Below are 16,511 nucleotides of genomic sequence, written 5' to 3' on the forward strand. Positions count from 1 at the left end.
GCCTCAGAATAAATGGGGGCACCCATTGAAGATGGAGGGGAGGAAGAATTTCTTGATGACAAGGAGAGCGAATCTGTGGAATTCTTTACAGCAGAGGTCAGTCAAGGCTGGATCATGAAATATATTCAAGGCTGAGATTCTTAACCAGAAAGGGGCAGTGAGGGTTATGGGGAGAAAATGGAGTTGAGGTTAATTACATCAGCCACAATCTTGTTGAATGGTGGAACAGACTCCATTAGTTGAATGGTCTAGTTCTGCTCCTGTAGTCGAATTGATCCCATTCTTCGAAGATATAATCTTGTGATTCCTTCCTGACAGAGCAATGCAAAGTTATTTTGAAACATGTTACCTCTTTCTTTCCTGTTCCCTTGAACAACAGAGTACACAATATCACCAGAAGTGGAGCCACTGACATCTGAAACAAAGAACACAATTTTTAAGGTTTGAGAAATAACATAGTACAGAATTCTGGAGATCTGAAACCAATACAGAGCACTGGAGAAACTCAGCAGGTCTGGCAAAATCTGTGGAGAGACCGAGAGAGTGAAACAGTGGTAATTTTTTCAGATCCAGTGTGAATCTCCATCAGAACTAAGGAAGGAGAGGTGGAGGGGTATGGGGTCAATGCTTTGACTGATGAAAGCAAACATGACAAACACCTTCTTAACCACCCTGTCGACTGATGACATGACTTCCACAAAACTATGTAACTGAACCCTTCAATTTCTCCGTTCATCAACACAACCTAGGCCCCTATTATTAAGTGTATAGGTCTTGCCCTTGTTTGTTTTACCAAAATGCTGGACTTCACCATTTATCTGCTACTGCTCAATCCATTGACCAAATTGATCAAAATTGTTTAGTAATCTTACATAACTTTCTTCACTGCTGACTATATGATGGGTTTTGGTCCCACACAAATTTATGAACCATACTTCCTAAATCTTTTATATGTATATATGACAAACAACAGTGAGCCAAGCACCGATCCGTAATTTTACCGGCAGCTATACAAGGAAATGCAGCCTTTATCTCTCACGTGCCCAGTCACAAACTGACCTCTGCTGGGTTGGGAATTGGAGATGTTCTGAACTCCCTCTTTCTGACACAGTCTGCAAACAGCGAACAGAAGCAGGAAAGTGAGGAGAACAGCAGCAACAGCAGAACCTCCGACGATCAAGGCAAAATTCCCAGGGGGATCTGGAACACAGAATCGTGAAATGAAACATCATTCTGACTGTCGCGAAATCACTAAATTTAACATGCCCAATGAGAAAGCAGGCAACTGATCCTATCGAAATGGCAAAGCATGGACCAGATACATAAATGTTAGGGGCAGGAGTGGGCCATTTACTCCTCCCATATGATACGTATGACCTCAATTGATCTCATCTTGGCCTCATCTCCACTTCCCTGCCAGCACTCTCTTTAACCCACCACTGATTAAAAATCTTTCTCCTGAAACTTATTCAGTGTCCTGGCATCCCACAGACGCTCTGCAGGGAGTGAATTCTTACTCCTCTGTTCCAAATCTGCACAAATAAAATTATTTGGCGTTCTGTGGTAAAGAATTCCACGGGGTCCCTATTCACTTTTCATCATCTCAGTCCTATCCCATCTCCTTTAGCCTGTGACCTCCTGGTTCCGGACTCTCTCCCAGTCACCAGTAACATTCTTCTTGCATGTAGGATACAAGTTTCCCCTGCAAATGGTGGAATTCTGAAGACAGTAGAAACGCAGAAAAGTGGCCGGAACCAGAGAGTGACGGTTGACAGATATTTTTGGGGATAGAGTAAGTTTCTAGCGGAGCTTTTCAGGGGATGCCTTAAGGAACTTTGCTTCTCCTGATATGTTAATGATCTGGATCTTGCAGCACAGGGGTCAAAATCCAAGTTTGCAACTGACACAAAACATGGGACGATCATAAATCGTGAGGAGAAGAGTATGGAACTCTGAAAGGACATTGACAAATTGATGGAGTGGGTAGATTGGTGATAGGTCCAGTTTGATGTTGAGGGAAGTGTGAAGTGATGCAATTTGGTGGGAAGTACATTGAAAGACAATATAAAACAGAGGGGTACAACTCTAAAGGGTGTATGAGCAGAGGGAGCTGGGGGGTATATGTGCACAGATCACTGAAGGTGTTAGCTCAGAGGGACAGCAGTTAATAAAGCTCAGTGTCCTCAGCTTTACTAATTGGGGTGCAGAGTTCGAGAGCCATAAGTGATGTTGAACTTGCATACGACACCAGTTAGAGTAGAGTACCTACAGTGTGGAAACAGGCCCTTCAACCCAACGAGTCCACACTGACCCTCCGAAGAGTAACCAACCCAGACCCATTTCCTTACACTTACTTCTGAATAATGTAGCTAACACTATGGACAATTTCGCATGGCCAATCCACCTGACCTTCACATCTTTGGACTGAGAGAGGAAACCGGAGCACCTGGAGGAAACCCACGCAGACACTGGGAGAATGTGCAAACTCCACACAGATAGTCACCCGAGGCTGGAACCGAACCTGAGTCCCTGGCGCTGTGAGGCAGCAGTGCTAATGATTGAGTCACTTTGCTGCCCCAGCTGTAATATTCTACACCGTTCTGGGCACCATAGGAAAGGATATGGTCATTTCAGAGAGGGAGAGTACAGAAGCAGTTTACAAGAACAGTTCCAGGCATGAGAAAATTCAGTCATGAGAATTGATCGAAGAATTGGCTACTGTTCACCCTGGGAGAGGAGAAGGCTGTGTGTGTGAGAGAGATTTTCAAATCATGCGTGAGGGTGTGGGGAAGAGAGTTGGAACAGAGTCAATACGGAGAAGCTGTTCCCACAGGGGAATGGAGCAAGAATGAGATGGGGGAGCGGGAGCAGTATCTGATGGAGATGTAATGCTCCAAAAGCTTGTGATTTCAAATAAACCTGTTGGATTCTAATCTGGTGTCATCTGACTTCTGACCTTGGCCGAATGAGGCAAGTGCCAGGGTGTCACCAAGACAGACCATATTACAATTAGTTCTCTCATAATGCAAGAGTTAGATTCCATCGAAACTTTGCTTAATAGTAAGTAATTTAATAGAAACGATGTGGCTGATGGGAAAAGTGGAGTTGGGGCACACCAGCAAAAAATATTACACATGATCTCTTATAAATCACCCAAACATCTAATGCAAGGTATAGCACAGCCTGAATGAAGGTTGAAACCATATTTATTAATGGAAAAAAAAGTAAATTTAACAACAGTGCAATCAAAAATGTAAGCTGTTCTCTATACAGTGCTTCTCAAAGAAAGCTGCTCTGTTGGCAGCTGACATTGGAACATGTGCAATACGGCACAAAGACTGGGCTTGACATCGCACATGCACAGAAGCCAGGAGGTCATCGGTGCACCTGCAGAATGAAACAAAGGCCAGCGCCTGACATTGTGCAGGCGCAGAACCACTCAGAGACTTTGGCGTGGACATCGGCACACGTGCAGAATGGCAAGAAGGCCAGCTCCTGACATTGTGCGTGCTAAGAACAGCATTGAGTCATCAGCACATGTACAGAATGGCATTAAGACGAGCGCCTGATGTCACGTATGCACAGAACAGCACATGGTTTTTTGTGGAAACCAGCAGCGCATGCGCAGAACAGCACAAAGGCTGGCACGGACATCATGCATACACAAAAGAAAGTGTTCAAACCGACCCCTGCTGGAATTATGCTATTGTGAAAAGAGGTACGCATTCTTGAAAATACCATTCTGTAATTCTTCAAAGCCAAATCACGCTACAGAAATGCGCATTATCCCAGAACTACTTGTACCTTATACAGAACATGGAAAGTGATTGTTTAACATTTAATTTCGAATCATTGCTCAGGCTATTGAGTGTGAAGATCTAAGATCCCTCAAGAGGGGCCTCTTGGTTCGAGATTGGTCAAAAGAATCAACGAATTACGGTCTGTTCAAAAAGCAAGGGTCATTTGTTTATTGAATTAAGGTACCTTGACGTAATTCTATCCAGCAAAACAAAGGTTGAAGCTTCTGTGTTCTGTTGTGAAGTTGCGTAACTACATTTGAAAATTACACATTTTTTTTTATGAAATAGTACTGCCTTAATTACAAGAAAGACCAATCACATATAATAAGGTGACATGATTGAAGACAGGCTAATCCAATGATATTCTTTGGAAAAGATATTTATGTAAATTGTCATTGCATGCATCAGTTTAAAGTTAGTTCAAATGGTCAATTAATGTGTCAGTATTCATTTTATGAAAACTCTATTGTCTTCTTATCTTTGAATTTCAGCTTACTTCTGCAAATCAGCAGTATTGGTTCAAATGCCATTTGGTAGTATTCTTTTTAAATCGAGAAACCATTTTCTGGTAAATCAAAATCTACATACACTTGTTGCCTAAATTCAAATTTTAGATCCTCATTTCCCCCTTTTGGTCATTCTATGACCACACCATAAAGGCATGGATCAAATTAATCCAATTCAATGGCAGCAGAAGACTGTCATACTTCCTCTTTCTCCAAAGGGGAATCAAGGGTAGGCAATGATATTTCCTCACCATGATTTAAGTAAAGAAGAAGCATTTTCTGGGTGGAACCGATATTGTCAATAGAAGTTAGTATTTTAGCAATAATACGCTTAATTGTACCAATACCAACAAAAAGACCAATTAAAACAGTAGCACCATACATAGCCATATTAATTAGCCAGTTGTACCATGAGCCAAAATCCCAATTTCCCCATCCTGCACCTTTTATTCATTCGGTTGACAAAAGTGCGAATATTATCAACATGTCAGGTAATGTTTTTGATAAGATCAGTGACCCCCATAATGCTTTTTCCTTTAACTATAGTGCAAAATCCACCTTCCTTCGCAAGTATGTAATCGGTTTTTTTGGGCAAATAGGCGCAATTCTGAAAGCACGTCCCTCATTTCTACTAAGGAAGCAGTTGTCTCATTTCACAAAATTGTGAGTCCACAAATGAGATAATTATGGTCTTGATGACTAATAATTCCTAAGGGCTCTCCTAATGAAAGAACACTAAGAGCTGCATATGTCAATGAGTGTGTTTTACTTCTCGATATAGCCTTTGGATTCTACCATTCTGTACAGAAGTCAGGAGAAACTGTATGTTTAAAAGGGGAATTATGATTTTGTGGCCAGGAAACTGGTCAGGGAACAGGAGTTGGAAATAGTGTTCCTACAGCTACGGCACAAGGAATACTTGCTCTATTTAGAACAAGGCAGTTAGTTGCCTTATTATAAATGAAAAAATAATATCCAGGTTTAGCATAGTTAATAGAGGACCTACCCAGTAAGAAGCGGGCCTATCTTTGTGATTTCCTGGGGTATGTGGGTAATCTATCATTACATAATTTGGCCCTGGGTGCTGAGGGTGAAAATCATCTAATCTAATAAGGTGAGTTTCTTGATAAGAAACATGGTCAACATCCCAAAATTGTTCTATGTATCCAATAATTTGGAAAATATTAGTGCCGTTAGGGATATGTTAATGAAGGTGGTGTTGATACTCTCTCCACATAGAGTTAGAATTCCAGTGGTAATATGGATACATTTTTCGTTAAGAGATGCGAGGTCCTTCAGAAAAGCAATGACGACTACTACATTTAATCATAGTGCTGGGAATAATTTTAGGCACTCTTACATAAGCGCACCCCCATCCCTTACCTTTGTCGCAATTTGGATAGGATATTGTGAATTTATTGGAGGAAGTCCATAAACAAGTAGCAGATGGGGATAGGTAATAACTAAAAAGATATTACGTCCTGTAAATGCTTTAGTACTATTCTGAAAGCATGTTAGTATTTGGAAGGATAAAAGGGGTAAGGGAATCTCTTGCTGAAGTAAGGGCATAACAAATTACTTCATCCTCTCCCAAAATGTTATTACAGGTTTCTAGAAACATCCCCCCTTTGTCTTTTTTACTACGTGATCTATCTGAAAGGAGACCAGGCTTACCAGGAATGCCTATAGTACAAATGTAATCAAACTGGCACACAACACCTTTACAAGGTAAAGACCATTTAGACTTGTTCTGTAAATGAAATGTTTTTTTTAAGCAGTTGACCACTGCAAAAGTCATTCTTGGCAACATTCAGTCTTTTGGCAAGCAAGGACATCTTCGTGGCAATGTTGGTATACAGTCTCTTAGATCTAACAGCCCTATCCAAAAATAAATTAAATCAACCAGTGTGTATTCTTATAAGCTCCATCCACAAAGCAAAGACATTTAGGCTTAGTGTCCATGTATGAAATCAAATCCCTTGATAATTCAGTCAGTAGTATACTATAGTATAAAGTGCCTGTAATTAATTCAAAAATGGAAAATTGCAAATTACTTCCAAATTTCAAAAACAATATTGAGAACAATCCAAACATTAAACCCGTATGATTACAGTCAGTAAGCAATAGAGAAATCCACCTCTACGTTGTGAATTGGCACTGAACAGACAGTCTCATTTCCCCCATGATTTTTGCATCTTACCAGGTCTGGCATACTGTGCCTAACCGGGTTTTGCTAGGAACCCAATGGGATCAGAAATTTGGAGCATAAGGCTGCCTGCTTGGCAGATGCATATACTTACCCATTACTTTAGAAACAGCATCAGTTTCATCAGTATAAGCCAAACATCTTGATAATCTTCAGATTGATTGAACAAAATAGCATTACTAAAACGCTGCCCCCTTGGGGGTTAAAAATCTTCAATGTTCCTATAAGGCTCCAAAATTGTGGACCATATTAAAAGCACAATGAAGAGCCAGTGTATATTAGTAGATTTTCCTTTTGATAGGATGAAAGCCTGTCCATTTCCAACATCAGCTCCGAGGTAACATTAAAGACACATTACTCCCCATTGGACACATTTCAACAGTTAAAGCAAGGGCAAGGCATTTGTCCCTGTTTTTTTAATGTCTTGTTGCCTGTCTCAAAGGTGAAATGCTGGGGCCTGCCTGTCCCTATTTTCAGGATCCCTTCGGGAAAAGGTTATCCGGCAGTGGTCATCGGGTAAGTACATGAGGTAAGTTCTGCCCCCAGTGGGTATCCTGGTTCCAATCAACCCTATCAGGGCTGGCATATGGCATTTGAGATCGTGCGGACGCTGAATATAATTTGTTTTACCTGTAACTTGCATCATGGTTAAGTCCGGTTCTGGCCATCCCAATAGAAAACCATCACTCACCTCATTTATTTTTTTTATTTTTTTTTTATTTTACAATAGATGCAGGAGGAGGCCATTCTGCCCTTCGAGCCTGCACCGCCATTCAATATGATCATGGCTGATCATTCCTAATTAGTATCCTGTTCCAGCCTTATCTCCATACCCCTTGACTCCACTATCTTTAAGAGCTCTATCCAATTCTTTCTTAAAAGAATCCAGAGACTGGGCCACCACTGCCCTCTGGGGCAGAGCATTCCACACAGCCACCACTCTCTGGGTGAAGTAGTTTCTCCTCATCTCTGTCCTAAATGGTCTACCCCGTATTTTTAAGTTGTGTCCTCTGGTTCGGCACTCCCCCATCAACGGAAATATGTTCCCTCCTGCCAGAGTGTCCAGTCCTTTCATAAGCCTATACGTTTCAATCAGATCCCCTCTCAGTCTTCTAAACTCAAGGGTATACAAGCCCAGTCGCTTCAGTCTTTCCGTGTAAGGCAATCCTGCCATTCCAGGAATTGACCTCGTGAACCTACGCTGCACTCCCTCAATAGCCAGAATGTCTTTCCTCAAATTTGGAGACCAGAACTGTACACAGTACTCCAGGTGTGGTCTCACCAGGGCCCTGTACAGCTGCAGAAGCACCTCTTTGCTTCTATACTCAATCCCTCTTGTTATGAAGGCCAGCATGCTATTAGCCTTCTTCACGACCTGCTGTACCTGCATGCTTGCCTTCATTGACTGGTGGACAAGAACACCCAGATCTCTCTGAACAGCCCCTTTACCTAATTTGATACCATTGAGGTAGTAATCTGCCTTCCTGTTCTTGCCACCAAAGTGGATAACCAGACATTTATCCACATTAAACTGCATCTGCCATGCATCTGCCCACTCACCTAACTTGTCCAGGTCACCCTGTAATCCCCTAACATCCTCATCACATTTCACCCTACCACCTAGCTTTGTGTCATCAGCAAATTTGCTCATGTTATTGCTGATACCATCTTCTATATCATTTACATATATTGTAAAAAGCTGCGGTCCCAGCACGGATCCCTGCGGTACCCCACTGGTCACTGCCTGCCATTTCGAAATGGAGCCGTTAACCCTTTGTTTCCTATTAGCCAACCAATTCTCTATCCAATCTAGTACTTTGCCCCCAATCCCGTGCGCCCTAATTTTACTCACTAACCTCTTGTGTGGGACTTTATCAAAAGCTTTCTGAAAGTCCAGGTACAGTACATCCACTGGATCTTTGCGACTGGAAATTCCTGGACTGGTTTGTTCTGTTGGTCTGGATCATGTCAGTGACTCCAGACAGAAAACATTGCAAAAGCATAGGGTTAAATAAAGGTAAATTGAGCTTCTTGATTATTGTTCAATTGTTCGTCACCTCTATCAGACAGATAGGCACATGTTTCAGTCTTGTAACACAAGCCATTCATATATAGGGTATTCCGAGAATTTTACGCCATTTACATCCATATCACACTTGGACATACTGAGCAAATTTGGCCAGTTTGGTCTTGCAGTTAGAGGCATGCTTCATTAACATAACAATAGTTCCTGGGATGGGATCCGGTTTAGAATGGCGCAAGTCACTCATTTCCATGATATAGACTATGAAGACTGGATGCTTCATTTTCAAAAGAAGGAAAAGTTTCAACAAGTGGATGGTTTAAATTAAAGCTGGGGACAATCAGGAGATAATTAGATTCCCTACGGTTTGGAAACAGGCCCAAGTCCACACCGGTCCTATAAAGAATAACCCACCTAGACCCATTTCTCTCTGATTAATGCACCTAACACTATGGGCAATTTAGCATGGCCGATTCACCTGACCTGCACATTTTTGGACTATGGGAAGAAACAGGAGCACCCAAAGGAAACCCACACAGACACAGGGAGAATGTGGTAGTCGAAAGTGTAGGGGTTGAGACATTATGTTGCGCTTATACATGACATTGATGAGGCAACTTTTGATGTACTGTGTACAGAATTGGTCGCCCTCCTGTAGGAAGGTTGTCATTAAATTGTAAAGAATGCAGAAAAGATTTGCATGGATATTACTGAGATTGGAGGGTTTGAACTATCAAGAGAGGCTGGGACTCTTTTCCCTGTAGTGTAGGAGGTTGAGGGGTGAACCAACATCAGGGGCATAGACAGGGTGAATACGAAAGGTGTTTATCCCCAGTGGGGGACTCCTAAAATAGAGGGTATAGTTTATGCTGAGAGGGAATGATTTAAAAGGTCTGTGAGGAGTAACTTTTTCGCTTGGACGATGATGCATGAATGGAATGAGCTACCAGAGGAGGTGGTAGATGCAGGTACAGTTACAACATTTTTAAAAAAAACATTTCGAAAGGTACAGGAATAGGACAGGTTGAGAGGCAGACAAACAGGACAAATTTAGTTTGGAAAATCTGGCCAACATGGCTTAGTTGGGCCAAAAGCCCTGATTCCATTCTGTGTGACTTAGTAAAAGATCTTCAGCTGAGTTGAAACAATGTGGTCAGGATTTGACCAATTCATTGGCTGACCACCAGGGAAATTCTGGAAGGAGGAGCACTCTTTGAGATAAAATGAGGGGAGCAAAGGACTTCTCATGAGGAGCTATGGAGACCAACATTCGCAAATACAGGTTCTTGTGCAAGCCCACATTATCAGAAAATCTCTCTTTAGAAAAAATGCTTAATATGTTGATGAGTAATTGCATTACAGCCAAAACACATTTTAAAAGTTCATACTTTAAGTTAAATCAGATGAGGTAAGATATGAATACGTTTTATGTTGAGTGTTGCTATCTGAAAGGTTAAATAAAGAAGGGTTTGTTGATTGAACTACTGAGTCGGTTCCCCGCCTTTTGTCTGCAAGTTAACTAAGATGAGTGTCCCCTCCGACAACATTGCAATTTACAACTGATGACTTCTTCCATTTTGATCCATACCTGACAAAGTGAGGGTGAGTGGCTCACCACAGTTGACAACACGGGTAACAGCATTTTCAGCATCACAGGAGTACACGGCACCCTCCCCCTCAGATGCCACGGTAACATGGAAAGTGGCTGTCCTGGAGTCAATGACTGTTGTGTTACCCAGGAGCTCGTGGTGATGACGGTACAGCAAGAGGTTTATAGGCAGCGTCCCTCTTTCCGAGGTACACTGGATGGTAAAGCGGTCACCAATGGATATAGTGGAGCCCTTCAGATCTGAGTTGATGGATGGGCAGCTCACTGGGACTGGGAAGGAGAGAGAAGATTCCAGCATTGATTAAAGCCCATGCAACAAAAGTAATGACCTCATCACAAATTGCACACACCTGATTCTCTTCACACAAAGACACATTGCCCAGTGGTGAAGGTCCAGAGTTAGATATAAACATCAAACCTTCGGTACAGGAAGAGGTCATTCGGTCTCTCGAATATTACCATTCAAAAACAAGCATCTTTCTATTCTAACCCTATTTTCATCAGGGTTACTTCTTGGAGTTACAGGGGTCAAAGGGCATGGAGTGAACAGTGAACCAGAGCATTGAGTTGGATGATCAGACTGAACGGTGAAGCAGTCTTCGAAGGGCTGAATGGCCTATTCCTGCCCCTATTTTGTGTGATGCGATGAAAGAAGGAATCATGTCAGGTCATCTGTTACCTCCAAGATTTCATACATATTAAAACACACATTCCACATCTTTGAGCTATACTGCCATACCTTAATTTACTTCAGTTTGGTTAACACAATATGACTATTATTCACTTACTGTGGCCAGACAGAAAGCTCAAAATGGCAGGTTTATGAAAAACTGGATAATAAATAAGGCACGCTGGGAAATCTAGCCAGACACTGACCAAAGTATCGCATAAAGCACTGAAATAAACAAGCTACAAACCCAGACAGACTATAGCTGCAGATTGTATAATATACAATTCACACAGCCCAATCCCTGAAAAATAGGGTTATTTTCCAGAACAGAGAGGTTTCTCACACCCTTATTTCGGAAAGGCTACCTGACCTCCATGCCCCCAACGCTTAGAAACGGAGGCCTAAGGACCACCCACCATCAACACCCACCCTGATTGGGCCCGATTGATCAGGGTGATCAAGCTCTGATCGATCTATTTGTCGGCATCAAAGACCCTCCCAAAGAGCTAAGAACACTTCCAGGTATTATAATCACCACAACACAACCCTCAGGAGCAGTAGCTCAAGACAAAGAAACATGAAAAGAAGATGACCCTTGGACCACCAGAAGAAGACGACCAAATGATCATTGCCATGTGGATGAAGACTAATATCTAGTGTGGTGGTATTTGTACATTCATAGTTAAAGATTTCAGGTAGTTAATTAAACTGACAGCATTAATTATTAGTTTGTAGTGTATTGTTATTACAGTATTAGCTGTGTTGAAATCGATTAAAGGTCATTTCTTATTAATGTTATGAGTCGACCTGCAGTTCTTTGCTGAACATAAGAGTCAAACTGCACTGTGTGGCAGATGCAAGAAATTGGCGGCTCTGGTGGGACTTGAGAACAAGTTACTTTGTTGTTGCAAAATTGAACCCATGGAACCTAATATTCCCTCATTTTTTGCCTGTGACTGAATTAAGAGGACAAAATCACACATGCACTGCTCCCTCACAGCACCAGGGTCCCAGGTTCGATTCCAGCCTCGGGACACTGTCTGTGTGGAGTTTGCACGTTCTCCCTGTGTCTGCGTGGGTTTCCTCTGGGTGCTCCGGTTTCCTCCCACAGTCCAAAGATGTGCAGGTTAGGTGAATTGGTCATAATAAATTACCCGTAGAGTTAGGTACATTAGTTAGGGGGAAATGGGTTTGGGTGGGTTACTCTTCGGAGGGTCGGTGTGGACTAGTTGGGCCGAAGGGCCTGTTTCCACATCGTAGAGAATCTAATAAAAATGGTTGGGAATTCAAGTAAATTGGTTGGGAATTCAAGTTCAGGCAGGATGTGCAGCAGTATGCCATGTGAACAGAGAATTGTGGTTCTCCACTAGCCTTCCCAGAGGATCCAACCTGTTTAGCACCCCTGGAGTCAGCCCCTGCTGTAGTGAACATGATTACCACTGAAAGACAGGTCAAGGACACCGATGCTCCAGTGTTAACATACACTAACCCATTTACAGTCTTGTAATTAGCGGGATTTGCTAAAAAGATTTCAGAATTCGAGCCATCTGCACATCCACATGTATTGTCTGTAGTCAGGCAACAGAAAGCTTTGCATGGGTTAGATGAGAGAGAAAGACAAGATAAAACTCATCGTAATGTGTTTGAGCCAGTCAGTACGATCTGCAACTGCAGTCTCTGGACGTGGGGGAATGATCCCAAGCCACCATGAAAGAAGTGATTCTCACAGCAGTTGGGTACAATAAACGAGACCCCATTGACGGGCTAAACTAGTGCAGTCAAAAGAAGAGAGAACAGCCTCCAGCCCACCAATCATTCACATAGATATTTATCGTGAGTGTATGGGGATTTAAACAGGGATGTGTTACCTGAGGCTGATTTAATAAATTGGACATGGACTCTAATTTCACATGTCACTGAAAAGAGCAGGAAGACGTGTGAACTTCAGTCCTTCAGAGCCAACCCACAATGAGGTGTGGGTTCTGAGGGGAAGGTCTCTGATGTGGAGGAAATGAAGCACATGAACTAAACAGAAATAAAACAGGGAAAGAAGGGAAAATACTTCTTTCCTGAGTCTCAATCCAGTATGGAGTTTGAAGCAAGAGGAGGTAATTGTTATCAAAGGAACCCAGCAACAGGGAGAGATAGAAAGACACAGCAGGGGAACATGTGGCAGCCATGTGGTGCTACCACTGCGGGCAGACAGGACACTATGCTCGAGAATGTGGAGTCTATGTGGGGGAGGTGCAACATTATAGTAACTTTATTTTTGTCCTTACAGAAGAAAGGTAACAATGGTTGATCAACCTTACTAGCACCAAAAACGCCAGCTAACAGTAATACACTTAACTAATTCCTAATAAACCTCACTTGAACTCTTTGTCCCTTACTAACACTACTTTATTTTCTACCTACAGAGGTGTGTGCGACTGGCTGTGCCCTGCATTAATCACCCTAGTCTCCACTTGCAGTCAATGTGCTTTAGGTAGGCCCCCATGACCTTTGGGAGGTAATTTCAGGATGTCGACCTAGCAACACTCAAGGAACAACTGATATATTTCTAAGTCAGGATGTTGAGTGGATCGGAGGGTAAAATTCTAGGGGGTGGTGTTCCCATGTATCTCCTGCCCTTGCCCTTCCAGATGGAAGTGGTCATGGGTTTGGAAATTCTTTCTGAGGAACTTTGGTGAATTTTGCAGATGGCACACATTGCTGAGACTGAGCATTGATGATGGAGGGAATGGATGTTTGTGGATGTGGTGCCAATCAAGTGGGAGCTATATTGTCCTGGATGGTGTTGAGCTTCTCAGGGTTATCAGAGCTGCATCCAGGCAAGTGGGGAGTATTGAAATGGCAAGTCCAGTTTGGTTTTTGGTCAATAAGAATACCCAGGAATTTGGTTGTGGGGAGATTCAATAATAGTATTACAGAATGGTCAAGGGGCTGATGGTTAGATTCTCTCTCCCAATGGTTACCCCCAGAATGTTGATGGTGAAGGGATTCAGTGATGGTAACCCTATTGAACATCAAGAGGCAATGGTTAGAATCTTTCTTATTGCAGATGGTGTTTGCGTGGTGCAGATGTTACTTGCCACTTGTCAACACAGGTCTAGGTATTATCCAGATCTTGCTACATTTTGACGCAGACTGTTTCTGTACCTGAGGCATGTGGGATGGAACTGAAGAATAGAATCAGAGATGAACAGCACAGAAACAAATACTTCAATCAAACTCAACCATGCCGACCAGATACCCGAAATGAATCTGATCCTATTTGCCAGCACTTGGATCATATCCCTCTAAACCTTTCCCATTCATGTATCCATCCAGATGCCTTTTAAATGTTGTAAATTAACCTGTCCCTACCATTCCCTCTGGCAGCTCATTCCGTACATGCAACATGCTCTGTGTGAAAACAAAATTCCCCTTAGGCCCCTTTTAAATCTGTCTCATTTCACCTTAATTCTATTCCCTCTAAGTTTGGATTCCCCTACCCTTGGAGAAAAGACCTTTTCTATTCACCCTACCCATGCCACTCATGTTTTTTATAAAACTCCAAATTTTTCGAAACTCACTCTTAGCTGATCCAGGGAAAATAGCCCCAGCCTATTCAGCATTTCCCTATTCCTCAAACCCTTCAACCCTGGCAGGATCCTTGTATATCTTTTCCCAAAACCTTTCAAACTTAACATCTCTCCTACAGCAAGAAGACCAGAATTGAATGCAGTATTACAAAAAGAAAATGGCCTAACTAATGTCCTGTATAGTGAGAACATTGCATCCCAATTCTTATACTCAATGCGCTCACCAAGTGTATGTAAGTGTACCAAACACCACCTTCTTCACTATCCTGTCTGCCTGCAACTTCACTTTCAAGGACTTGTGAACCTGCACCCCTCGGTCTCTTTGTGAGGCAATATTCCCCTGGATGCTACCACTAAGTGCATAAATTCTGCCCTGATTTGCCTTACCAAAATTCAACACCACACTTTATCCAATATTTATCCAATTTGGAATACATTGAACAGTTCTGGGTCCCTGTATCTGAGAAAATATAGTCTGGGAAGTGAGGCAGTGCAGAGAAGATTCACTCAGCTGATCCCGGATATGGAGGGACTGTCTGATGAGGAAAAGGTTGAGTAGGTCAGGTCTGTCCTGATTGGAGTTAAGAAGAATGAGAGGTGACCTTAGAGGGACTTGAAAAGGGAGACAGAGAGAAATTGTTTCCCCTTGTGTGGGAGAGTCTAGGACCAGAGGAGCATTGTATCAGAATAAATGAGGTTGCTCATTGAAGATGGAAATGGGGAGGAATTTATTTTCCATGAGGGAGCTAATCAGTGGAACTCTTTACTGCTCAGAGGTGTTGAGCCTGCCTCACTGAGTATATTCAAGCGGAGATAAAGAGATTTTTAATCAGGAAGGGGAATCAATGGTGATGGGTGGGTGAGCATTTGGGTGGGGTGGGGGGTATGACATGAATGTGGAGTTGAGGATGATTAGATCAGAAATGCTCCCATTTCACAGCAGCGCGGATTCTATGGGCTGAATGGTGTACTCCCACTCCAACATCTTTGTGAAAACAGTCGAGATACATGCACCATACATATGCCAAACGCTTGCAGAGAGTTGGGCCAAGTTTCATGGTGAGAGGCCCCTCACAGCCAAATGATCTCCAGTTAGAAACTGGTCCCGGGATCACAGCAGAGATGAATTTTGGCGATCTATCAATTATAGAACACTCCTCATGAAATTCACCCTCATCCCCAGCAGCTAAATTTGGAGAGTAAAACTGGGACTATTCCAACTGCAATAAAAGATGACATGAAGATATCGGTCAACCTGAGAAACCTATTCTGACGAATAGTCTTGGATCGGTATGCAACCTCTGGGTCAACTAATATGTCCCATCTCTTCCATTACCAATGCCAATTTTTTCCACCTTGAGTTCAAACTCATGCAAATTCTCCTAATCTGTTTTAAGACTGGAAACAAAAGACACCATTTCCATTTAGCCAGATCAGCCCTCGTGAACCATAGTTTCCATCCCATGTTAGCCTTCCCCTCACACCTCCCACCACACTACGGCCACTCGGTTTACTCACTCTGGATAGTGACTTCCACCCGGAGGGACATGAATGTCGAAAGGTTCTGGAAAACCATGCAGCAGTACCATCCTGAATCCATTAGTGTCGCTTGTTGGATGTGATAGATATTGTGAGACACAGAATCAGAGCTTATGATGGTTTCGTTTCTGTAGAAGGAAATTTGTCCTCTCCCACACAGGTGATCCTGGGCACAGGAACAACTCAGCGTGATGGAATCACCGGCTCTCTGCAGCCTGGGATTCACCTGTAATATCACTGGACTTTCTGAAATTGACAGAAAGGTTAAAATATTTTGTGATGTAAACCATGAGATTTTGATTAATCATTTTCAATGTTTGTTGTTTGGATATCTGCTTCACAATTGGAGTGAGTGTGACGATGTCAGCCGGGTGGAACATATAGAATATGAGTTCCCCGCTTGGGGCTGTTAACCTCATCAAATCAGAGACTCCTGGCTGAAAGATGTAAACAGTGGTGGCAGGGATTTAGGAGCCAGCTCTGAGCTAGCTGGGTCCGTGTCATGTACTATACATAAGTAATTAAAGGGTTTCTTGACTGTCGACTTATTGCAGCAGCAATTAACTGATGCATT

At 42.6% G+C, this 16,511-nt stretch overlaps 1 protein-coding gene across 4 annotated transcripts in view; it reads right to left on the reverse strand.

Moving 5' to 3' along the window:
* The window catches only part of LOC140470648 (Fc receptor-like protein 5), a 59,769-nt gene that overhangs the window by 26,470 nt on the left and 16,788 nt on the right, over positions 1-16,511 (reverse strand). For 2 of the 4 annotated variants that reach the window (XR_011956592.1, XM_072566679.1), the window contains 4 exons: positions 15,917-16,183; positions 10,124-10,414; positions 1,060-1,200; positions 350-415 (listed from right to left, as the gene is read on the reverse strand). Coding sequence is in view for 3 of the 4 variants with exons in the window: in XM_072566679.1 (XP_072422780.1) it covers positions 350-415; positions 1,060-1,200; positions 10,124-10,414; positions 15,917-16,183 (765 nt within the window). In the remaining variant the exon portion in view is untranslated. Of the gene's footprint in view, positions 1-349; positions 416-1,059; positions 1,201-8,368; positions 8,488-10,123; positions 10,415-15,916; positions 16,184-16,511 lie in introns of those variants that run through there. The other 2 variants (XM_072566680.1, XM_072566681.1) reach the window with 2 other exon arrangements.

Source organism: Chiloscyllium punctatum, chromosome 52 (assembly GCF_047496795.1).
Source record: "Chiloscyllium punctatum isolate Juve2018m chromosome 52, sChiPun1.3, whole genome shotgun sequence".
NCBI lineage: Eukaryota > Metazoa > Chordata > Chondrichthyes > Orectolobiformes > Hemiscylliidae > Chiloscyllium > Chiloscyllium punctatum.